Here is a 25,339-nt window from a genome sequence, read left to right as displayed (position 1 = left end):
AACTCCCTCCCCTGTTCCTCCCCTCCCCACTCCCTTTCCTTCTCTCCTTATATAAAGTTTTTCTGGAACCACTTTTGAGTGAGTCATAGACATCTTTGTTTATCCCTAAGTATTTCATTATGTATTTTCCAAGAACAAGGACATTCTCTTATATATCCACAGTACAATTATCAATTTCTGGCAGTTTCTTTAACACTGTATACTTAACCAATATACAGTCCATAATCAAATGTTGCCAACTGTCCAAATGATAGAAGAGGTGATGCATGGGTTTTTAAATACCCATTTGAAGCCTTCCTCCTCAACCACTAAATGGACTGACAGCACCTGAGGAGATGTGTCTTATTCCCTTGCTTTCCACAGGACTTTTCCTAAAGGACTACAGGCAGAAAGAAATTCTCACTATTTTAAAACTTCTTCCCATATTATTTAATGAAGCTCCCTGACAGGAACAACTGCCTCACATATAACCTGACTTCTCCATGGTATGCCTTAGTCCTAGTTCCTTTTGTTCCAGTCACTAAAACTCTCTGGATAAAAATATTTTCTTTTAATAAAATTCAGTAGCATCACCTTCCACCCCCTCTCAATTAGAAGTTGTTCAAATCCCAGTGGCCCTCTGCTCAGCACCTCTCTCAGCGTCTTCAATATAAAGCAACATTTCCCAGCCTTTTTATCATGATCAGTCCCCTACAGAGCCTTTTGAGACAATTCTTTCCCTAAACGCACCTCCCACTGAAATTAATACAAAAGATAGACTGTGCATCCATTTACGTACTGTATCTCTATCTGGGCTTTATAGATGAAAAGAGTAAGATATTTTCACCACCACCACCCCAGGAACCAACTTATTATCACTCCATTTAGAATGCACAGTGTAAGGTCATTCACAACCTTAGGGGTGAGGGGAGTGGCAGGCGGGAAGAGAGAGCAAGGTGTTACCTGTGTGAGGAGACCAGATCCCAGTTCAGCCCCGGATCCTCAGCTGGGTCGGGTCTAACCAAAGACCCAAAGTCTCTAATTGATTGGCCTTTCTTCTGTAAATGTGGTCTAGAGTCCACTCTCTCCCCACAAACAGGCTAAAAATATGATGGAAGATTTTGCAAACCTAGGCTGGCAGTCTTAAGGGGTACAGGTAAATTTATCTCTTAAAAGAGGGGGTGGATGAGACTGGATTGTCTACTGGTTCTTCCTGCTGATGTCTCTCCTATGACTCGGTGTACTCAGCACCCTTAACTGGTGAGCAGGGTGGTCTCAGGACCTCTCTGATGACCATTTACCCACTCATTAGGATCAACACATATTTCTTTATGTCAATCTTCACTTGATAAAGTAACCACTATATTTATACTAAGTCTGAACTGGAGTCAGCTAAGTTGTCTGAAAAAGCATCTCCAGGTGGCTGATTTTCAGATATTTACCTAAAATAATGGCAGATGCCAGGTAGTCAGAGAGACTACCTCATAAAATGAAATTAACAGCACCCTGTCCTATAATATTTGTGTGCTTTCAAACAAAATGTGTAAGGATCAAGCCCCTGTGACTTCATGCATGTGATATTCAGGAAAATTAAGTATAAAAATAAGTCAGTCTGTGAAAGGACACAAATTCAGGGGAAAATTTGAATGCATATGACTTATTATGAGCAGGGTTGTGCTTTCTTTCTAGACTACAGCTCCAAAATGATAAAACAATCATTTTAAAAATAAATCAGGATATATTTGGTTGGTGCAAAATTAATTAAGGTTTTTGCAATTATTTTTAACCGTTTAAACCACAATTATTTTTGCACCAACCTAATAGTTGAACTGAACAATATAATCAACAAACCGGGTCTACTTGACATTTTTAGAACAATTCTCCCAATGACAACAGAATACATCTTCTTTTCAAGTATATAGGGAACATTCACCAAGATAGAACATAGCCAGAGTCATAAAACCACCCATAACAAAACTAAAAGAACTGAAATAATACAAAATATGTTCTCTGATCATAATGGAGTTAAACTAGAAATGACTAAAAGAAAAATGATAAGAAAATCTTCAAATACTAGGAAATTAATGCACTTCTAAATAATTCATCAGTCAAAGAGGAAGACTCAATAAAACTTAGAAAATACTTTGAAATGAATTAAAATTAAAATACAACATATCAAAATTTGTGAGGGCTAGTAAAGCAGTGCTTAGAGGGAAATTTGTAGCATTAGATATTTACATTAGAAACATAGAAATAATTTAATAAGTTAAGCTTCCACCTTAAGAAACTATAGAAAGAAGAAACTAAACATAAATAATGATAGGAAAGAATTTAAAAAAACAAATTTAAAAAATTAAAAACAATAAAGACCATCAATGAAACAAAAAGCTGGGTTTTTGTAAGATCAATAAATTTATAAATCTCTACCAAGACTGTCAAAGACACAAATTACCAATAACAGTAAAAGGAAAGAGGGAACATTACTATAAGCTTCAAAGATATCAAAAGGATAATAAGGGAATACTACAAGCAACCCTACACATCCTGAAATCAAATATTTATAAGAAATGGACCAATTCCTCAAAAACCATGAACTACCAAAATGTACCCAAGATGAAACATAATCTGAATAGCTTTGGTAACTACTAAAGAAATTGAATTTGTAGTTAAAACCCCTTCCAAAAAAAGAAATCTCCAGGCCAGATGGTTTCCCTGACGATTTCTACCAAATATTTAAAGAAAAAATAACACCAACTCTATAAAATTTCTTCCAGAAAGTATAACAGGAGGGACACATTGCCCAACTCATTTTAAGGCCAGCATTACACTGATACCAAAACCAGACAAAGATAGTATAAGAAAACTACAAACCAGTATCTTTCACAAACACAGATGCAAAAATCCTTAACAAAACATTAGCAAATTGAATTCAACAACAACAACAAAAAAAAAAACCAGGAAGAATATACCACAACCAAGTGAGGTTTATCCCAGAGTAGCAAAGCTGTTTCATAACTCAAAAATCAATCAGTGTAATAATCTACCACATTAACAGTTGAAAGCAGTGACCAGTAAAGGGCCATTTAGTCTTTGCTCTGGCCTCCGGGTCACTGTCCCAACTACTCAACTTTGTCATTGCAGAGTGCAAGTAACCATGGTCCAGTATGTAAACAATGGACACAGCTATGTTTCAATAACACCTTATTTACAAAAACAGGTAGCAGGATCTTTCATAATAAAAACACTCAACAAACTAGGAATAGAAGGTAGCTACCTCAACATAATAAAGGTCATTTATGAAAAGTCCACAAACTCAATGACAAAAGACTGAAAGCTTTTCCTCTAAGATCAGCAACAAGGCAAGAATGCCCACTCTTGCCACTTCTATTCAACATAGTACTGGCCAGAGTGATTAGGCAAAACAACAAGAAAAAAAAGGCATCCAAATTGGAAAGGAAGAAAGAAATTATCTCTGTTTGCAAATAACATGATTATATGTGTAGAAATCCCTAAAGATTACACACACACACACACACACACACACACACACACACACACTAGTTAGAACTAATACATGAATTCAGCAAAGTTACAGGATACAAAATCAACCCACAAAAACCTATGTAACTTTACTAACAATTGTCACCCCAAAAAACTTTAATTTAAAAAAATAAAATAAAGTTTAAAAAAATCACTTTAGTTTCTATATACTAAAAATGAACAATCCAAAAAGAAAATAATTCCATTACAATAGCATGAAAAAAAAATAAAATACTTATGAATAATTCTAATCAAAGAGGTGAAAGACTTACACAATAAAACTACAACACATTTCTTAAAGAAATTAAAGATGCAAATAAATGGAAAGCCATCCCACATGTTTTGGATTAGAAGATTTAATATTATTAAGATGTCCAGGGACGGCCCAGTAGCTCAGGCGGTTGGACCTCGGGGCTCCTAAGTCCGAAGGTTGCCGGTTCGATTCCCACATGGGCCAGTGGGCTCTCAACCACAAGGTTGCCAGTTCAACAGCTCCAGTCCCGCAAGGGATGGTGGGCCCCGCCCCCTGCAACTAAGACTGAACATGGCACCTTGAGCTGAGCTGCCACTGAACTCCAGGATGGCTCAGTCGGTTGGAGCACGTCCTCTCAACCACAAGGTTGCCGGTTTGACTCCTGCAAGGGATGGTGGGCTGCGCCCCCTGCAACTAGCAACCGGAACTGGACCTGGAGCTGAGCTGCGCCCTCCACAACTAAGACTTAAAGGACAACAACTTGACTTGGAAAAAAAAAGTCCTGGAAGTACACACTCTTCCCCAATAAAGTCCTGTTCACCTTCCCCAATAAAAAAAATAATAATAATAACTAAAAAAAAAGATGTTCATACTAAGCAATTTACATATTCAATAAAATCTCTATCAAAATCCCAGTAGCATTTTTTGCAGAAATAGAAAATTCATCCTCAAATTCATGTGGAATTTCAAGGGACTCTGAATAGCCAAAACAATTTTGAAAAAGAACAAAGTTCAAGGATTCATACTTCTTGATTTTAAGACATATCACAAAGCCACAGTAATCAAAACAGTATGATACTGTCATAAAGACAGACAAGTAAACCAATGGAACAGAGCAGAGAGCCAATATAGTATATTGTCATGTATATGGTCAAATGACCTTTCACATGGGAGTCAAAAATACTCAATGGGAAAAAGAGAGTCTCTTCAATGATTGGTGTAGAGAAAACTGGATGTCTACACACAAAAGAGTGAAGTTGGGCCCTTATCTTACACCATGTACAAAAACTAATTCAAAATGGATTAAATATTTAATGTAAGACCTAAAACTACAAAACTCCTGGAAGAAAACATAGGAGAAAACCTTCAAGACATTGAACTTGGCAGTGATTTCTTGAATGTGGCATCAAAAGCACAGGCAACAAAGGCAAAAACAGACAAACAGTACTGCATCAAATTTTAAAACTTTTGTGCATCAAAGGACACAATCAGTGGGATGGAAAGGTAACAAATGAAATGGGAGAAAATATCTATCTTTTTAATTAAATGATAAAAACACAATTCACTACATACATCATAAAGAGTTGAGCTATGCTTCTGTGGCATAAATAACATGTTCTGTGAGATGGTGTAAGACAAACCAAATTAACCTTGCACAACAAACCCAGGGCAAGAAAAATCTTTCCAGCTCTGGGTAGGAATGCAGAAAGCTCACACTGCTCCATTTTTATTTCACTTCTTAAGGTTCGCATAGTGCTTACTAAGTGCCACACACTGGCCCTTGCACTTGATTCATTTAACTTAATCCTCACAGCAACTCTTCAAGGTATGCATTCTCATCAGCCTCGTTTTACAAATGAGGAAACTAAGAGCGGTTAAGTAATGTGTCCAAGTAAGTGGTGGAACCCAGTGTGGAAGCCTTCCATCTCTCCTCACTGAAGAGGGCAAGACCCACTCCTCTGTTGTCCTCAGCAAACTGTCCTAGCTGGCAGTCACTGCAGAAGGCCGTGCTAGCCCACCCAGGAATGGAAGGCGGAGTCAAACCCCATCAACTGGGCAAACTTGGACGGCCTTCCCAAGCCTCTGAAAGCCTGAGTTTTCCTGTTTTGTTGTTGGTGAGGTTTTTTTAAATTTCTTTTTCAGTTTTTTCTATTTGTTTTGTTGTTGTTGTTGTTGTTTTTTGTTTTTTTTTTTGAGTTTTGCCATTTTTGCTCTTTGCTTTCTCTTACTGCAATTCAAAGAGGTCACGATGAAAAAGTTATCAGGGTCAAGGTTTATGAGTCCTTGCCACCCCTTGAGGCTGTATAACAAGAAAGAAACATGTGGTCCTATCTGCGCAGCCCCCTGTAGTCCCTCCAAGGAAGGAAATCCTGGGTGCTGACCCTACCTGGTTAGTGGGAAAACTCACAGGCCCAGGGCTCCATGAAGAGCCTACTCTGATGTCTAGAACACAAAGAAGTGACAAATGGGACCGAGTGTTTTAAAAAGAAAGAGCAAAATGCCTTATAAATGGTGAAAACACTGCCAGTGCAGACCTTCTTCATCAGGAAAAAGCCCCATCAACCTAGACTCCAAGAGGCAACTAAACTATGTATGCTTCAACGATGAACATCTGCCAGCTTGACATGGAGGCAAACACTTGAACCGGCCTCCAGTCCCACGGTCCTCACCCACAGTCCTGTCAGGGCACAGCCACGAAAAGGGTACATGGGGGCTGCTCTTAGAAATTGGTCGGTCATCAAACAGACCTTCCCAAGACACAGTCCCCTCACCCTCTTTAGTCAATCCATGTTTTACAAGCACCTTTAAAAGAAGCGTTACCACACTTCTAGATAATAGAATTACACAATAAAGTTGTAAGTTTAAAAGTGCTTACTAATGATAATCCATTCAAATTTTCCTGTGTTAGAATACGGGGGGAACAAGGAATCTGTTTCCCACTTCATCCCATTTACAGATGGAAAAAACAGGTGACATTCATACAAAATGAAACAACTAAACATGGAACGAAGGGATAAAAACAAATCTCCCAAGCCTTTGGTTTAATGATCTTTATTTTTCCATAAGCTGAAAATATGCCGGCTTTACCTAGTTTAACGGACAGTGGCTCATAGGCATTAACAAATTCGACCAACTTCATCATAGGTACTACCTGGAATTATCTAAGCATCATTTTTCCACACTTGGGGCATCTTCTAAACCAGTCTGGATGAAGTCTACAGGATGGACGCCTCAGAGATCACTCTAGGAGACTAGTTCAGGACAATAGTGATTAAATATATGCTACATTGGCCAGAAAGTATATACTGCAGGCCCCAAAGCCTTTTTGTGAAACAGGCCAAATGAATTTTTGTTAACTTTTTAATATAATTTCAAATTTACAGAGAAGTTACAAGAATAATACAAAGAACTATTTATTACTAAAGGACTATTAACTTTTACCACAGTTGCTTTATCATCTTATCTTTTTCGCTCTATAAATACATATTTTTTTCTGAACCATTTGAAAGTAAGTTGCCAACATTAACGTCCCTTTACTCCAAATATTTCAGTGTACAAACATTAAAATGAAATTAATTCACATGGAACCAGTACTATTGTCTGTAGACTTGATACAAATTTTCCAATTATCATAATAATGTCATTTATAGGAAAGAAAATATTAGATCACAAGTTGCATTTAGTTATTATAAAATGTATATTTTGCATGTAATGTTACAAAGGAATTTAGTTTCAAACTAAGAAACAAAGCAAAAATAAAGAAGGAAACAAACAGAACCAAAAAAACACTAAAAATACCAGTAACTGCTACAATGTTGGAAAGGAAAAGGAAGCAAGCCTTTAGATAAACAGAAATTCAGACAATTCCAAGACATGAATAATTGCAATTTAGTCTCTTCCAGGTTAGATCATGCTTTGCTTTGGTTCAAAAAACACCATGTCAGTCAGACTTCAACTTGATTTCAACGACACAGGTGCAGCCCTCTTCCCCTGAGACAAAGATTTTCTGAAGTGTCTTTGTGTCTGCCCCACAAAAATGACCTATCTTGCTACTCAACATGAGAAAAAAACTGTGGAGTTTTGGCTTTTGATACTTTTTCCCCAAGTTTCAGCTGACTCCGAATGAATCACGAAAACTGATGTTTGACAGAAAAATTTCAATAACAGAAACTCCAAATTAACTAGGAGACAAAAATAGTGTTACAGTGCATGTTGGGCCAAGGTATCAAATGCAGACTTCTCATAAAAAGAAAAAGGCGCACGTTAGTCAGGCTAATAAAAATTACCACAAAGAATGTTGCCAGTACAAAGAGTAACATAAATATAAAATGCTAGATAATAAATGGGCAACAATACTCTCTCAACAGCACTTAGCAGCACAAACTGGCTTTTGTCCTGTTCAACTCTTTAGGGACCAATCCACTACATGAGTCAGCTGGAATATGCACACAGAAAAGTTCTGTGCTGTGTGGTTAGCCAAGGGGGTCAGGAGGCCCATTTTTAAGGTATTAGTAATAGGGTGAAACTCAAATATACAATCATTCCCAAAGCAAAGGGCATTCAAAACCTGTGACCCCACTTCTGTCAAAGTCCACACGCTGAGCTTAATGAATTGGGAGGTCTCCATGCAAATCAAGATTCATCTGTCAATGGTTACAAATAGTCACAGGGCCAAAGAGGCCCCTCACCCATCCCTAAAAGCCCAAGTGAAGAAAAGACAATACAGGCAAGGAAAGTCATTACTGAGGACCCGCTCCCAGGTGGGAAGAGGAAGGCCATGAAAGCTCTAAACATAGCCCTAAAACAATGATGGTTTCTGCCCAGGAAAAAAAAACACCAGACATCAATTACACACAGGAGGAGATTCTGCCCATGAGAGGACTACAAAATCACTCATTGAACTACGGGGCCCTTTCTTTGGGAAGGTCGCACTGAAGAAGAGAGAGAGAGTGAAGAGTGAGAGTGAGGGATAAAAGCAATGATTACCGAGCTGTGGAATGAGCTGCTACTTGCTTACCCTGAGGCAAAGCCCTCATGATCTCGTCTGTAAAATGAGGGGGTAGAAGTTCCAAGTCCTTTCCAGAGTAGTGGGAAGAAAACATGCTTTGGGAGGCAGACAATGCCTGGCTCCACAACTTACTAACTGTGCAACTTATGTCACACTGTGCCTCCGTTTCTTCATCTGTGAGATCAAGATTCTACCTGCATTCGTTTGGGTTAGATTTGGCTGTGGATATTGACTTTAAAAAGAGGCTTATTCCCCGCCTCAGGGAAAATTCCAGAGGTTGGCAGCCCAGGATTTATGAGGTGGCTCTGATCAGCAAAGTCCTCCGAGGCCAGGTTTCTTGTGTCTTGATGGCCTTTAACCCAGTCACCTCAAGGCTCAAGACGGCCACTGGAATTCCAGCCATCGGGTCTGTATTCCCGTTTGTACCATATGCCTGGTATTCTAAGAGGAAAGAAAAAAGAAGAAAGTGCACAAAGCAAGTTCCAGGAAACTACTATGTGCCAACACTGCTTACATCCACAATAGAATCCCTAGCTACAAGGGGAGAAGGGGTGCACACATCGTTTTATCTAGGACAACACTCTGTCCAGGTAAAAACGAGCTCCTATTAGAAGAGGAAAGTAGATAGATTTGCAACACCTCCCACCTCATTTGAAGCATTAAATTGGATAATATATGTAAAGTGTCTGATGCTTCCTGCGCCCATAAATGTAGTCCTTCCCCTTCCAGTAATAGTGACTGACATCTTATGATCTGTGGCCTAAGATGTCCTTCATGAAGTAGCCTTTTATAGCCTGGTCTACCTTTTACAGTCTCCTCTCTGGCCACACTCCACATACAACCTGTATTCCAGCCATACCAAACCCTGTCTGCATTCAACATTCCAGGTCTCCTATCACCTGCCAATATTTTCCTCTTTATCTCCAGGGAGAGTTGGCGCTCTCACTCCCAGGTGCTTCCTCATGACAGCAGCCTGTATCTAATGAGTGTTTTCTATTTGCCAGTCGCTGTCCTGACCCTTTACACCCAACCTCTCAGTTGATCCCAACAACCCTATGATACAGCCAGTATATTACTCCCATTTCACAGACAAAGAAACTGAGGCACACAGGTTAAATCGCTATCCAAGGTCACATAGGTAGGAAAAGAGCAGAACCAGGATTCAGCACTGGCCATTGGACCACAGAATCGGTACTCTTGGCCATCACACTAGGCTGACTCAGCTACTTAATGGAGAGGCTTGGATGTCATTTCTATTTTTATTAGTTTCAGGTGCACAAAACAATGTAATAGTTAGACATTTATCATTTATATTCCTCACACAGTATCAACCCCTCTCTCCCCATCCACTATCCCTCTGACACCGCACACAGCCATTACATTTGCACTGTCTCTATTCCTAATGCTGTACTCCGCTTCTTGTGACTATATATATATATATATATATATATATATATATATATAAAATTGTAGTTGACATTCATTATTGTTTTGGGTGTCATTGTTAGACAGGGATGGTCAAACTACAATCCACAGGCTAAATCCAGCCCACCACCTCTATTTTGTAAATAAAGTTTTATTGGAACACAGACACACCAATGTGTTTACAACGGGAGAGCTGAGTAGTTGCCATGGAGACTTTATAGCCCACAACATCTAAAATATTCACTATCTGGCCCTTTACAGGAAAAGTTGCGCTCCCCCCCCATTTTAGACTATCAGCTCGTTACGGCAGAGCCTGGGCTTTTCTCTTCTGTGCCTCCCACATCTCAAATGGCATTCGGCATATACACAAAAGGTACTCCACAAATATGTGGGGTGTGAGCATTCCACCAGGCCTAGTTACATGCAAAGAGGAGTGTGCCTGGGGCTGAAGCTGCCAGTTTGCTCAGGACCTGGAAAGGTTCCCAACTCTGTCCAGATTCCATCAACAAGTAAAAGACCAGGACAATTGTCATGGTGGTTTTCGCTGCATTGTTAGCAGACCACCACGGCTCTGATAGTGGCCGCTGCAGAGCTGAGTGGAAGGTCACTTGTATCTGCCACCTAATCCGCTCAACTCCCCTGAACAAAGGGGCCTGGGAAGAGCCCCCAGTTCCACCGCACTTCAGAAGAGCCTGAATTCCACTACTTTCTAGGCAGGTTCCCAAGGTCACACACCGGCCTGCTCTCATAGTCACTGGTTACCTGACCAGGACTACAGAGAAACATTTAATACATCCTGGAAAGAAGTTATTAAAAACTGATGTTGGGTGCCATCCAGCTTGCTATATTTTCACCAAAATATTTATTGAAAGGGACCAAACCACATAAAAACACACAGTCCTCTAAAAATGACGGCATAACATGAAAAGTTACTCATGGCTCAAATGCCTTTGTTGACCTTCAGAGAATAGGCTTGCAACAAGACTGTATAATGTTTCCTAATTTTATCATTATTGCTATCATTGCATGAGGCACAAATAAAGCTCTTTCTTTCTGGGCTGTGACCGTATTCGATCCAGTCTGAGTTATCAAAAATCAAATTCTGGATGGTTTTCTTTTTAATTCTGTCTTGGCCTGGCCCCAAATGGCGTCAGTTGGGAGCCAGGCAGTGCTGCAAAATGCCTCCCACTTTTCCGGCACAATCATTTCAATCCTCCTTTGAGGACACCAAGGCCTGCATCTCTTCTTTCTTCCCAGAGTTCTCAAAGGACTGACCACTTGAAGAGACTCTGAGAAACCACAGGCTAAGCAGCAAATGGAGACACTCACCCACTGTGCAAATCAAATAATTTGTCACCTGGGTCTTCATGCAGTGGGAGGAAGGGCTAGGACATAGCTGCATATTTGCTAAGGCTGGGTCAAAAATGACCACCGACTTGCCCCCTAGATTCCATGAAGTTGCCCACTGGTCTGTCTGAAATATAAGACTTCCAGTAGACAAACTGCCGCTGAGGACCTACTATGCGTCAAGCACTGTGCTGGGCCTGGTGCCTCTAGTAGCCTCACAACACTACAAGGTCAGTGTCATTTTACAGATGAGGAATCCAGGGCCCAAAGAATGAAGTGACTTGCCCAAGGTTGTGCAGCCAAAGGGAGGCAAAGCTGGACTTTGTGCTCCTGCAGGCTGTCCCTCTCAGAAGCAACGCAATAGCATGAGAAAGAGGCAGTACCTGCTTTCCAAAAGCTCTCCAGGTACCAATACAGAGGTGGGCTGGGATGGGAGCATCCCACTCACTTACACACCGCTGGTGGGTCTGTGCGATGGTTCAGCCCCACTGCAAACACTTTGGGTATGTCTACCTACACCTACCCTATGGCCTTGCAATTCCAATCCTAGGTGTTTACCCAAGAGTTATGAAAGCACATGTCCACACAAAGTCTTGTACACAAACAGCAGCTTTGTTCGTAATTGCCAAAAACTAGAAAACAACCCAAATGTCCACCTACAGGTGAATGGATAAATTAACTGTGGTATATCCACAGAGTGTAATACTACTCAACAACAAAAAGGAACATTTTATAAACTACTGGTAGGTGCAGCAACATGGACAAATCTCAGATCATTATGCCAAGCTATTAATAAATAAGCCAGACTCCAAAAAGGATATCCTATGTGGTTCTAACCATAAGAAAGCCAAGAATAGACAAAAACGAATTCATGGTGATAAAAGTCAAAAACAAATTGGAAGGGAAGGAAAAGTGACTGGAAGAAATATCCGTTGCCAGCGGAGTAGCGAGTTCTGTACCTTTTAGAAGCTACATGGAGTAAACAACTGTCAAAACTCATCAAACAGAACACCTAAAATCTGTGCATTTATTGTACATGTCAATTACACCTTTTTTTTAAAAAAAAAAAAGTCCTCAAGCTAATGAGTCATTCCGCTGATAAAACGGAAAACAGATTATAACATGTATACTTCCAAAGCTGATTACTCTATAGTATTGAATAAGATCCCAAAGTGACTGATTTGCCCCGTTAAGGGAAATTAGGTTTCCTCACTGCCATTATGAACTATTTCCCTCACAATGTTACCTACCTTATATTTGCCCAAGGGGTCTGTCAAGTAGACAGAGATGAATGAGTCTACCAACCCTTCCTAACAAGCTCACTTACAGTCATGACAGCAACCTGCGTCCCTCCATGACAGAGATGGCTGTCACCATGGCAACCAGTGAACGGTGGGAAAGGTGGATGGAGAAGAGAGACAGAAAGCTTAGAGACACCACCTTAGAACTATGATTGTGTGGGAGTCTGTGAATGCTTTGTCCATGTCCTAATCCCCAGAACCTGTGAATGTTACCTTACCTGGCAAAGATTTGGGCATATGGCAAATGTGATTAAATTAAGGATCTGGAGCTGGGGAGATTATTCTGGATTATCTGGGTGGGCCCTAAAAGCAATCACAGGAGTCCTTCTGAGAAGAGAGAGAGAAAAAGGGAAATTTGACACACACAGAGGAGAAAACATTGTGACGACAGAGGCAGAAACTGAAGTGACGCAGTTATAGGCCACGGAATGCCAGCAGTCCCCACCAGAAGCTGGAAGAAGCAAGAAACTGATTTTCCCTCAGAGTATTTGATGGAGCGTGGTCCTGCCAACACCTTGATTGCGGCCCCGTGAAACTGATTTCGGATTTCTGCCCTCTAGAACCATGAGAGAATAAGTCGCTGTCATTTTAAGCTACCAAGTTTGTGATCATTTGTTATAAGAGGCACCAGAAACTCATACAGACTGGAACCCTTAACACCAGTATTGCTTCTGCCAAGAGTTTACATTCCCCAAAATATCAACTGAAACTTCTAAGAAATAGTCAAACTAATAAAAGATTTTTTTTTTCTTAAAAGGAAACATCAGAGCACATCCTCATTACCATGGGCTAAGCAAAGATTTCCTAAACAGGACTCAAAAAGAACCAATCAGAAAGGGGGAAAATGGAAACACACGACTACATTAAACTTAAGAATCTGTGTTTATCAAGACAATAATAAGAGATGAAATGGCAAACCACTGGTGAAAGAAGGTATCTGCTTTCTCTACATGTGTATTGACCACGTGCATGTATACATACACCCATCAGTGGGTTCCTATCCAGAATATACAGATGAAGAACTTTTAAAAATCAATAAGAAAAAGGCAGATACATTAATATATAAATGGGAAAAGGACTTAAATAGCACCTAACAAAACATGACATCCAAGTGACCAATAGACACACAAAAAGATGCTCAACTTCATTAGTCATCTGAGAAAGGAATTGAAACCATAATGAGATACCACCACATACTCACTCCATTGGCTAAAATGAAAACAACAGACAATATCCACAGGGTTGAGGGTATGGAGCACCCAGAACTCTCATACACTTCTGGTGGGAGTATTCACAGAAATAACCACTTTGGAAAATTCTCTGGCAGTATCTAATAAGCTGGACATTTGCAAACACTATAACCCAATATTTCCATTCCTACGTACACACCCACAGAAAGGCATGCATCTGTGCTCTAAAACACATGGCAGCACTATTCGCCAGGGTCCCAAACTGAAAAGAACTGAAATGTCAAGCTACCATAGACCTACATGTATTTTGTATATTCATACAGTGGAAAATGAAACAGCGGTGGAGAAAAATAGACCACAACTATATGCAGCAATGGGGCGGGGCTCACAAACGTAATGTGAAGAAAAAGAAGCCGGACACAAAAGATCACATACTGTATGATATGAACTTCAAAAAGAGGCCTAAGTAATCTATGGTACAGGAAGTCAAAATAGTGGAAGCCCTGTGAGAGGAATGACGGTAAGTGATGGGGTGAGGGGGGTGGTTGCAGTTTCTTGATCTGGATGTGTTCCATTTATGAAAACGCACTAAACTATGTAGTCTTATGAGCTGTGTACTTTTCTAAATGTATGTTAGATTTCAAATTTATCCTCAAAAACTCAGTTATTCAGAGATTATGTTAAAAGATATGAGCAGCTTTTCCTTTTTCTCAATAACTTTTGCAAACAGCAAAATGGATGCAAGTTCACCTTAGGGGAAGAAAATAATAGGAAAAAAAAAAGAAAAGAAAATTCAAATTACCCACAATCCCATCAACCAAGGAAAATCATGGTAACCATATGGCATGAATCTCCTCAAATATATGTACATTTTTTCAAAGAGGATGGGGGCAGGGGATCCCACAGGAAGTAGTTAACACAAAGCAGGTGCTCAATAAATACTTTCAACCATAAGTGAATAAATCATAAATCACGTTATATGCTGTTTTGTAACCTAGGCAACCACCCCTTTATTATTATTGTCAATGAAGAAATCTAGTGTCCCTAAAGGATTTGAGTGTTCAAATCCAGAACAGTCTGGCAACCTAGACAGCAAGTTATGCAAATACTTTGAAGCACACTTAGGCAAGAACGTAAAACTCCAGAAAAGTGAATTTTCAACCTTGGTATCACCAATTACCTCTAAAATTACTGGAATATTCAAAAAGCATTCATTTTAATTCAGTGTGGTTTTCAAAGTTAATAAATGCCCCCACTGACTTTTCTAAATGGGCCGAGTGGCCCCCAAACCCTGGGAAATCATGTCTAGAGGCGGAACATTGCATTCTCAAAGCACGTGGTTAATGCAGATCAAGTTGAAAACAAGCTCTGGACATTTGGTCACTAAGGGCCGGTCCACACTGGGTGGACTGCGGTGGGCCCTAAGTCAGGGTGGGCATGTCACAGAAGAGTTCAACTTTCTGACCCAGAAGACAAAGGCTGATGGTTGCAGAGAGCAGGGCAAATGATCAATATACTAACTCAAGGACAAGGCTATGAACACATAGAGAACCAAGATTTACAACAGTCGCTAACAATGGCCAGGATAGAACTAAATCCTGGTTTGATTTCTTCTCTGTCATTCATTCCTTTTCTTATTTTGTCAGTAATATTCACTGAACCCTTATTCTATGCCAGACCCTGTTCTACATACTGGGGGTACAGCAGTGAGCAAGACAGACAAAATGATTCTCTGTCCTCAGGGAGCTTCCATCTAGTGCTGAGAGACAAAATAATAAAATACCAAGCATGCCAGGTGGTGAAAAGTGTTACAGGGGAAAATAACGCAGGGAAGGAAGGTAGGATTAGAAACTGGAGGAGGGCATAAGTCACTCACTCCCTTAGAGATATAAATGTGTGGGTCCATGTTATGAAACGATCCCTTCAAAACAAGTCATCTCCTGTCCAAAGAACTCTGCGATAATGACGTTAATGGAGTCCCAGAGTAATTACAGCATTCAGAAAATAAATCAAGAATTTTATGGACCAGAAAGGGTCCATTTAAGAAGGGACAAATTGAAGATCCAATAATAGCTCCCGCTTCTCCGGAAGCTGCGATGCACTATTCTCAGTCCCTGATACACCAGTATTCTCATTTCATCCTCTCATTGAACTAATGAGAAGGGCTAGGGTACCGGCATGTTTGCCAGTTAATAGATGAGAAAACGGAAGCCCAGAGCAATCAAGGAACTGGCGCAAGGTGACACGTGTGCTAAATGTTGATGTCGGGATTTGACCTGGAGGTCACATTGCTCTTACGTTCCATATAAATGTCTACTGGTGGCCTGAGGTTTTCTTTTGCCAACACTTGTCTTTCTTATCCTATTCAAGAGTTGCCTTTTGGTATTTGACTGAGTTTTTACAACCCTGCCAACCACCAAGAAGAAAAAGAAAGAAAAAAAAAAAGAATTAGAGGCTGGTGCCATATTTGCAGTGTCTTCTTTTTTCCCAATAACAAAAACTGAAGACCCTCAAATTTAAATATCCTAGATCCAAATGGAAATTATTTCCTCAAGCACTTGACATTATAAGCAAGCCCAGGCGGTGGCCGGTTACCTCAGTTGGTTAGAGCGTGGTGCTAAGAACACCAAGGCTGCCAGTTCGATCCCCGCATGGGCCACTGTGAGGTGTGCCCACCTTAAAAATAAATAAATAAAATTTAAAATAATAATTAATAATAAGCAAGCCCAAACTAGTTCCATTTTGAAGTGAGACTAAAATTAGCCTTAGGGTAAATGAGAGTTCACATAGCCAGTTTCTTACTAGGTGCAGACATTTCCAACTGAACACAGCCCAAATGGAACTCTTGGTTGTCCCCCAACCGACCCCCAAATATGTTCCTCCTCCATGACCCTCATCTCGATAGAGCACTCCCCATCCTCTCAGGCCTACAAACTCAAGAATTCTCCTTTCTCTCACCTCCACCTTCAAACCACCAGCAATGTTCTACCCTCCCCACTCCAAATCAGTCCCTTTTCTCCATCCTCTGTCCCCCAATTCCAAACCCCAGCATCTGTTGCCCCTAACACCCTGACAGGCTCCTACTTGATCTCTCTGCTTCCCGGCCTGGCCCCTTGAAACTCTCCTCTCCACACAGAGAGAACTTTTACAAGCACAAATAAGGCCATGTCACCTCCCTGCCTAAAATCCTTCTGGGCAACCAGAACACAGTGTTAAATTCTTACCCCCACCTGAAAGGTGCTATGTGATCTGGCACTGACCTGCTTCCCCAAGCTCTTGGGGTTCACTCTCCCCCTGGTTCACTCTGTATAAAAACCAAAAGATGGGCGAAAAGATAGTACACTTGATTAAAATGTGAATTGCAGTAAAGACGCTAGATCCACTCGAAATTATTTCCATAAATGCTTGCTTTTATTTCATCATCATTTTAAAATCTGTTTTTATCTTCATAGCACCTGCAACAATACTTTCTGAAATTTTTGTTCATTGGTTTAAATGCATTAGATGCTTTCTCTAACACCATCCTGTGAATCTATACCATGCTATTATATCTGAAGTGTTTTCTCTAAATAACTATAATAGCAAATTATAGAAACTCCTTAATGTATACTTTCCCCATGGTCTGATTATTTCACACTCTCTCAGCCAATGAGTGTGAGCCACATGTCCTGGACATACTCCCCTCAGTTGAGTGTGTCCCACAACATGCAATTTTCTCTCCAGTGACCTCTCTCGTCATTTATTTTGTGTTCTGGGCCAGAATACCTTCCTAAGGGTTTGGTAATAGGGCTGAGAGAGCTATAAATAAATTAAGGCAGAATAGGATACTGAATGTTAAAATATAAACTTTACAGCAACTTGAGGACATGCGAGAGGACTCCAGAGTAGAAAATGCTAGTGAGTGATTGGTGTAAAGAGAATTATCACAACAGCATGGCAGCCTGGGAAGACTCTCCAAGAATGTTGTAGCTGGAGAGTGTCATCAACTGCAGGCACTTTGAAAAAAACTGTCAAAGGAACCTGCCATGAGTCCCCAAAATGCAGGTAATATGAATCAGCTCACCTATTTACACCAAGGCATTCCCTTGTGTTTTATTCACTGGAGTAGCTCCAGCTCCCAGAACAGTGCCTGGCACAAAGTACATCCTCAATAAAATAGTCTCTGAACAAATAAATTCATGAACAAATTAATACGTTTTCTAGGTTTTCTCTCTTTATCCTCTTCTCTCTCTCCCTTTTCACTGATCCAGATCTCCCTTGATAAGACCACTTGAGAAGGGAGAGGTGTGCAACTAAAAGGCCATCATAAATCATCTCCAGGTCATTAATGGAACCTCGGCCACTGTTCAGAGAACACGGATGTGGGAAATATAAACCCCGACACTGAGATTAATAACCATTGGAAAGAGAACACTTTTGGAGTCAGCGTAGACTTAGAAAATAGTGAGTCTTTTGTGGTAAGAATTAACATTGGAGGGTAGCTATAAACCGCAGTAACAAAGTCAATTAAGTTGAGACCTCAGTAGTGTACACAGCACCACATTTCACTATGTAGGTTGCAATTGTGTTAAGTATCATTAGTATTAATTTTGCCTCTTCTCGATCTTGCCTTCACCTAAATACCTCAGTGGATTTTAAATTATACAAAAACATGAGTTACTACAATTCCTCCTAAATCCCTTCCAAAGAATAAATCCTTTAATATACACTGCAGGTAAAATACAGTCCCCAAGTAAAATAACTGTAATCCAGGGTAAAAGCTCTCTTGACCGCATAAGCTAATTGGAAAAAAAAAAAAAAAAAGCATTAAAAGTGATTGCCCAACACACAAACAATATACTGTCACTGACAAGTCACCTTGAAGTGCCATTAAAAAGACACAATTACCAAAAACTGAAATCAAATGCAGTCATCTTATCTGTCTGGTCCTCTGCACTCCACCTGTTCTTTTTGGGCTTTCAAGAATTAAAGGAAAAGAGTGGACAATAGCTGACAATGGGGATATTTTGAGAAATAAAAGGAATCAAAAGTTAAAATGCAACTTCCACTAACATAGTAGATCTCCAAGGAAACCTGGTGAAAGTTCTCTTGTCTATAGTATCAATATAGAAACAACACAGTTTCCAAACTTAGGAAATCATCTTCCTCCTAGTTGAGTTTCAAGCAAGTAACTGCCTTGTAAATTTCAGCTGGAAGAAACATGAACATTTCCAAACAATCTACCCTAACCAGCAGAGATGAGCAAGAGTTCCCAGGGTATGATTCAAATCTCACAAGCAACCCTAAGAGTCCCAAATCCTAAGATCCGAGGGCCATTAAGGGCAGGACAAAACATCTTATCATGCACCTCTCCAAAAAGCCCCATTCTCCTGGCATGGCCATTTGTATTTCCCTCTGGCTTGTTTTTGAAAACCAAGGTTGAAAATGTAAACAGCAGGGCAACATCTGCTCCTTTCAGGTCCTTTTCACTGTCCTCACTGCCATAGTCCTCTGACTACCACTACTCCAAGTGTGCTGGGAGCCCCTTTCCCTGACATCCCCGTGCTGCCACGTGTCCATGGGAACCCTGCTAGGTGCCCAACTGTGAGGGTAGTGAGCAGGGAACTTCAAAAGTTATCATTAAAATAGCAAACTGCCCATTTTGAAAGGGGAGAGGGATTTTATTTTTTTTTAAACCAAACTTCCGTTGCAGAGATCAGAGGTTCCAAGCCACCAACTGGGCCGAGGGGGTAGCATGCGCGCTGGAAGGCGCTGAGTATATAAGTGGCAGGTTTTTGGTGGTGGTGGTGGTGTTTTTAAACCCCAAAGTTTTAAACGAACTACGTTATGGAGAAAATTACTGTGATCGCGCCCGATGTATTAACGCATTTTCATCCAGGCATAGAGCACGTCCCTTCTGCCTTCCTTTCTCAGCTATTCTTCAGGGGAGCGGGAAACCGTTAGCAGGCAGGGCCTGGGACCAGCGCGCTCCTGCTGCCAGCCACTCGTCCCAGCAGGTGCCAGTACAGAAGAAAACCAGGGCTCTTGCCTCCCTCTCCGCCACTGCGGTGCAGTCCTGGGATGGGGTCACGGCGCGCCCCATCCTGGGCACCCCACCTGGAGAGGAGCAGGGCCACAGGAAGGGCCCCCGTGCGGGGGCAGCACCCAGCGGGCCGGGGGTACGATCGCGCGCGCGCACACTCACACACACACTGAGCGGCGCGCAGGGAGGGGCGCGCGGTGGCGCGGGCGGCCGGCTCGTTACCTGTTCTGCCAGCCCTGGAGGAGGTTGGTGTATTTGCTGAGCACGCCCTCCAGCGCCGGCTCCCTCCTGCGGCCGCCTCCCCCGGACGGGCTAGCGGCTGCCGAGCCCGGGCTGCTGCGGCTGCCCCCACCGCCGAGTCCGGCTGCAGCCGACCGGCCGGAGACCCCCCGGCCCGCCAGGGAGCAGGAGGGCGAGGAGCCCGCCGAGGTGGCGCGGCTGCTGCTGCGGCTGCTGCTATTGCTGCCCCCGCCGCCATCTGAGCCCTGGGCCGCCCTCTCCATGGTCCGTGCGCGCCCGGGACTCCAGTGACCGCCCCGGCGCTGGGGCTCCTAACGCGGCAGCGGCGGCGGCGGCTGCTACAGCTCTGAGCGCCCGGGCCGCGCGTGGCTGCTCCAAATCCCCAGGAAATGCCTGACTCATACAGGAGGAAGAGGAGGAGGAGGCGAAGGAGAGCTGGGAAGGAAGCCAACGGGGCTGGATGCAGCTGCGGCCGCCCCTCCTCCCGCCGGGGCCCCGGCCCCGGCCCCTCCCTCCGCACTAGTTTCCCGGGCAAGTTCGCGCTGGTCGCCGGTTCAGCGAGCCCTCCTCGGGTTCCTCCTGCTCTTTTGAGTCCCAGCGGCCGCAGGCCTGGGAGCTGGGGGCGCTCCCGGGCGCCGATCCGCAGGGTCGGCACGCCCTGTCACCCCTTGCGCTTCTCCTGTCGTTCCCTCTCGTGTCCGAAGGGGCGAAAGGGAATCTCGGCGTGTCACTCCCCACCCCCAACCCACCTCTGGACCTGGAGAGCGCGGCAGCCCCACCCACCCTGTCCACCCGGATATGGACCCGCCCGGCCTAACACAGGCACACACGCACTTTCCCTCTCTGCCTTCCGCACCAAGCCTGGGCCACACACACGTACACAGCAACCTGGAAATGAGCCTCGCTGGTGGAGCAAAGTAACAGGGCAGAAGGTCCTCTAGGATCGCCTGCGTGTCCAACAGAGGAGGGGAGGGCAGGTAATTCTCACAGGTAAGCTAACTTGGGGCATTTTCAGACTGCGGAGTTACGATAAATGCATAATGGACACCAGGGCCGGTACTGGAAGCCAAGACAAGAAAACTCTCAGGTTCCCGCAAGTGCCTCCTTAAATTGAGTGCCCTAGGCACCTCCCTTGCCTCATCCTAATCCCCACCCTGATGGACACATATAAACCTGGCAAGTCACTCATACAGGAGGTCTACACCTACACGTGTTACCATGCACCACCAAGCAGCTGGGAACCAGAGGCTCTAAGACAAGTAAGCTGCACTGAAATCAACAGATATTTACAAACATGGTGAAGCAGTCTATTGGCTGTAATATCTGCCCCCACCCCCAACGCAAATACATTTCTAAATTTAAAATTTGGCAAAAGTAAATAGGCTGCGCTCTCTCCACCCCACTAATAATTTGGGGGAATATAAATATCAAATGCAGTCTGAAAGTTCCTAAAATTACCTAGGAAAGAGCTTTGAGGAGCTCAGACACCTCCCACCCAACCAACACACACAGAAAACTAAAGGTGATAGATTGATAGGTGATCCTCATTCAAAGGATGTACAAACCCATAAAGCAGATAAATAATTCAATGGTTTAAAAAAAAAAAAGCTAAATGGAGTAGAGTCAGCTCTCACGGGATGATTCCCTAAGCCTGACCCCTTTCTAGTTTCATATCCTTCCAGGAAGCTTCCAAGGGTGGTTTAGCTCTAGAAATTTTCACGGAGGAGCTTCTGAGGCTGATGAGAAGGGGCTGTGCTCCCAAATAAATTACAATTTCAGGTGCCTACACAGTGTAAAAAAGACAAGTTCCCCCAAAGAGAATGCATGATAGAAAGGGCCACCTTTGGAACTAGACAGAGTAGAGTTCAAATCTATGACCTTGATGAAATTACCTATTTTAGCTTTAGTTTTCTCTTCTGCAGAAATGGGACTAATGATACTACTGGCTGTGATGAACTATGTGAGAATGTTTATTTGTTCAAAATACTAACCACCTCTTCCTATGAGAGAAGTATCCTCCCTCCACGTTGACCTCAGGGTTGGCCATGGAAAGGCTCTGGCCAGTGGAATGTGAACAGATGTAATATTTGCCACTTCCAAACATAAACTTTAAGAGTCTTCATGTGGTTCCACCATCTTTCTCTTCCTTCTGTCAGGCAAGCAGCAGAGAAAGATTCTCCTTCGGTTTTGGTCCTGGAGTGAGAAGACATGTGGAATAGAGCAGAGCCAAAGCCAATTAGTGTTAGCCACGTCACGTGTGCGAAATGTTTGTTGTAAGCCACTGAGATTTTAGGAATCATTTTGTATCACGGCATAACTTGGCCTAAACCAACCAATACATTGATCGGTAGATAAGTGTTCATGAACTCCTTTGTTGACATAGAGACTACAAAGGTGAGCACATACTGAACTATAAATAAATGTCAGTTATTAAACGTACCAAAACAATACTCCTTTTGATGGAAGACTGCACCTCGAAGCTCCTGCTAAAAGGGAAGTGCCATCATTGTATTTCATATTATCTAAACGCTACCACCATCACTCCATCCTACCCAGCCAACCTGTGACTGACTGGATGAACTAGTGCAGCAAATTCGCACTTTGGACTAAAAAACTGAGACCCTTGAGACAGTCCAGTTGAAGGGGGAAAGGACTAAGTTGAAAGGAAGAGTCAAGTCCAGTGTCTTAGTCTGTTCAGACTCCTATAACAAAATACCACAAATTGGGTAGCATAGAAACGACAGACATTTATTTCTCACGGTTCTGGAGGCTGGAAGTCTGAGATCGGGGTGCCAGCAGGGTCAGGTTCTCCTGAGAGCCCTCTTCCAGGTCCCAGACTTGTTGTTATCCTCACATAGTGGGAGGGCCTGGAGAGTTCTGTGGGGTCGCTTTTATAAAACCACTGATCCCATTCATGGGGGTTCCACCCTCATGACCTAAGCGCCTACCAAAGGCTCCACCTCCTAACACCATCACATTGGGCATTAGGATGTCAACATATGAATTAGGGTTGGGGACAGAAATATTCAGACCACAGCAGCCAGAATGGATCAAGAGTAAGCCAGCTGTGTAGGATCACAAATGGCCAAGGAGGTAAGTCAATAGTAAGAGGTGAGTGGAGAGAGATGAAAGATAGATAAAGCACATCTGTTGACAACACTCTGTTGACAACACTCTTCCCTGCTCTCTTCACCTGGTTTGTGCTTCTCACCCATGGAGTTTTGAATTAAAAGTCACTTTTTCCAGAAAGCTTTCCTTGACCTTCTCTAGTGTATAGCAAGTAGGGAAAAGATACCTGCAAATTTTTCTTTGGAGAGGAAAATGTCTTCATGTTAGAAAAATAAATTGAGAACAAAAGGCATAATAAATTGGCAAAAAAAACTATTTGGAATTCACGTGGTAGAAAATATTTGCAAAGTATATATGCCCAATGTAAGAGCTTGTTTCCTTAACTTACCCAGATTGAATAAATCATTGAGAGAAAAACCAATGTAAACAGAATGACTGGAAATCTGACAGCTATCTTTGACCATGTGGAGACTGTGGGTATGGAAGCCATACACGATTGGAGCACTAAGACAAACATGCCACACCTGTTAAAATAATGGGCAGAATCAGTAGCCTCTAGTAGGAGCTGAATACCCTATCTTCTCCTTCACATGGACCTGGAGAGCTGGTCGGAAACTTCCATTAGTTGCTTCTGGAGCTCTCTTCTCTAGCTGGGAATATTCTTGTCAATGGCACATAAAGCCTTCAGAAGATGTTCATGCACCAGCAAGAGAGTAGGTGGACACTGACCTAGTTGGCCAGATGACATGAATGAATCCACAAGTAGAGAGAAAATTGTCACATCCAGATCACCCCGATATCAACTTGGTAATGTTTGTGTTAGAAACACCAGATCTGATGTGTCTCCATCCCAAATAATAACAATAATAACGAATATTTATTGAGCACATATGTGCCTGGCACTGTTCCAAGTGTTTTACACATAGTAACTCACTCTTTTCAACCACCACAGGAGATATGTACAGTTCTTATTCCTGTTTTACAGGTGGAGAAAAACTGATTTAAAGAGATGTTAAGCAACCTCCACCAAATCCTGCTGGGGCTAGGATTTGAACTCAGTCGATCTGGCTACTGAGCCTGAGCTCCTAACTACTGCATTACACCACTTGCTTCATAACGGAGCCAGTCTCATTCCTTGTAATTAATGAAACCGCTGAAAGTACAGCTCAGTGCCTGGAGTTCCATTTCCTGTTATATTTTTGTTCATGTAGGATGGGATTCTCCCATCACCATTCTGAGGGAAGTAGGGCAGGAGCTTGGGCCCCTAGCACCCAGCCACAGGGCCTGCGTGCAATAATACTGAATAAATGTTTATTGTTTGATGAATGAAGCCATATTTTATGGAGGAAGAAACAGAAACTCAGAAAGGAGGAGCCCATGCTAAACCTGAACTAAGGTCTTCTGACTCCAAGTCCATTGTTCTTGCAAATACAGCCTGCTGCCTGAACTTCAGATGTGATGTGTCTGTCCATGCAACTTCACCATCCAGTCAGAAGATGAAAACACCACAGTTAAAGTGTAGATAGTCCAACATCCTATGAACAAGCAACTCCATCAGAATTACCCCAAGGGTTACATCCAGGGAAATCAAATAGCTACAAGGGTCATACGTAACTTTGCAGTACATTGTATTATCATTTTTCCAAAATGGAAATTATGTCATTGTTTTGATGATCAATTTTATTAAAAGAGGTGCTCATTTTTAAAGATTCATGTACACAAAGGTGTAATGTAGAAAGTGAAAAATCATCTATAACATCTCCCCAGAGGAAACCACTGTTAATAATATATATACATATATATAATTATGTACATACATACATACAGAGGGTGGCAAAAACTGTACACACATCTTAAGAAAGGAGAAAGCTGTATTAAAATTGTAATATTCAAAATATACTAATAACAAAGGATGAATACAAGTCACGTTTGACTTCTGCAATTACAAGAGGTGCTCAAAGTAGTTACCTTACCATCAGCATCCAGACATTTCTGATTACTGCGAACTACTGCTTGAGCAACATTGATCAAAATGTCCACTTATATACATTTATTTTTTTGGCACCCCGGTATATAAACACACACACACACACACACACGCACACACACACAGGTCAGACAATTAAGTTCATGAACTTTCCACCATGTAAGCGCATATATCCTTCCAGACAATTTTCTATGCAGAATATAGTTGTATATTCTTCAAAAACAAGTTCATACTATAAAATATACAATGATTTCTAA

At 42.1% G+C, this 25,339-nt stretch overlaps 1 protein-coding gene across 4 annotated transcripts in view; it reads right to left on the bottom strand.

Annotated features, from left to right (window-relative positions):
- The window catches only part of OSBPL10 (oxysterol binding protein like 10), a 261,600-nt gene extending 241,128 nt beyond the window's left edge, over window positions 1-20,472 (bottom strand). The window contains exon 1 of one of the 4 annotated variants that reach the window (XM_033132493.1): window positions 20,009-20,472. In XM_033132493.1, coding sequence (XP_032988384.1) covers window positions 20,009-20,289 — 281 coding nt within the window. In that variant the 5' untranslated portion in view covers window positions 20,290-20,472. The remainder of the gene's footprint in view (window positions 1-20,008) is intronic. The other 3 variants (XM_033132491.1, XM_033132494.1, XM_033132492.1) reach the window with 3 other exon arrangements.
- Between the last annotated feature and the right edge of the window lie 4,867 nt (window positions 20,473-25,339).

This window comes from Rhinolophus ferrumequinum, chromosome 17 (genome assembly GCF_004115265.2).
Source record: "Rhinolophus ferrumequinum isolate MPI-CBG mRhiFer1 chromosome 17, mRhiFer1_v1.p, whole genome shotgun sequence".
Classification (NCBI taxonomy): Eukaryota; Metazoa; Chordata; class Mammalia; order Chiroptera; family Rhinolophidae; genus Rhinolophus; species Rhinolophus ferrumequinum.
The sequence above is the reverse complement of the archived record's forward strand: the minus strand, read 5'-3'. Positions and strand labels throughout refer to the sequence as shown.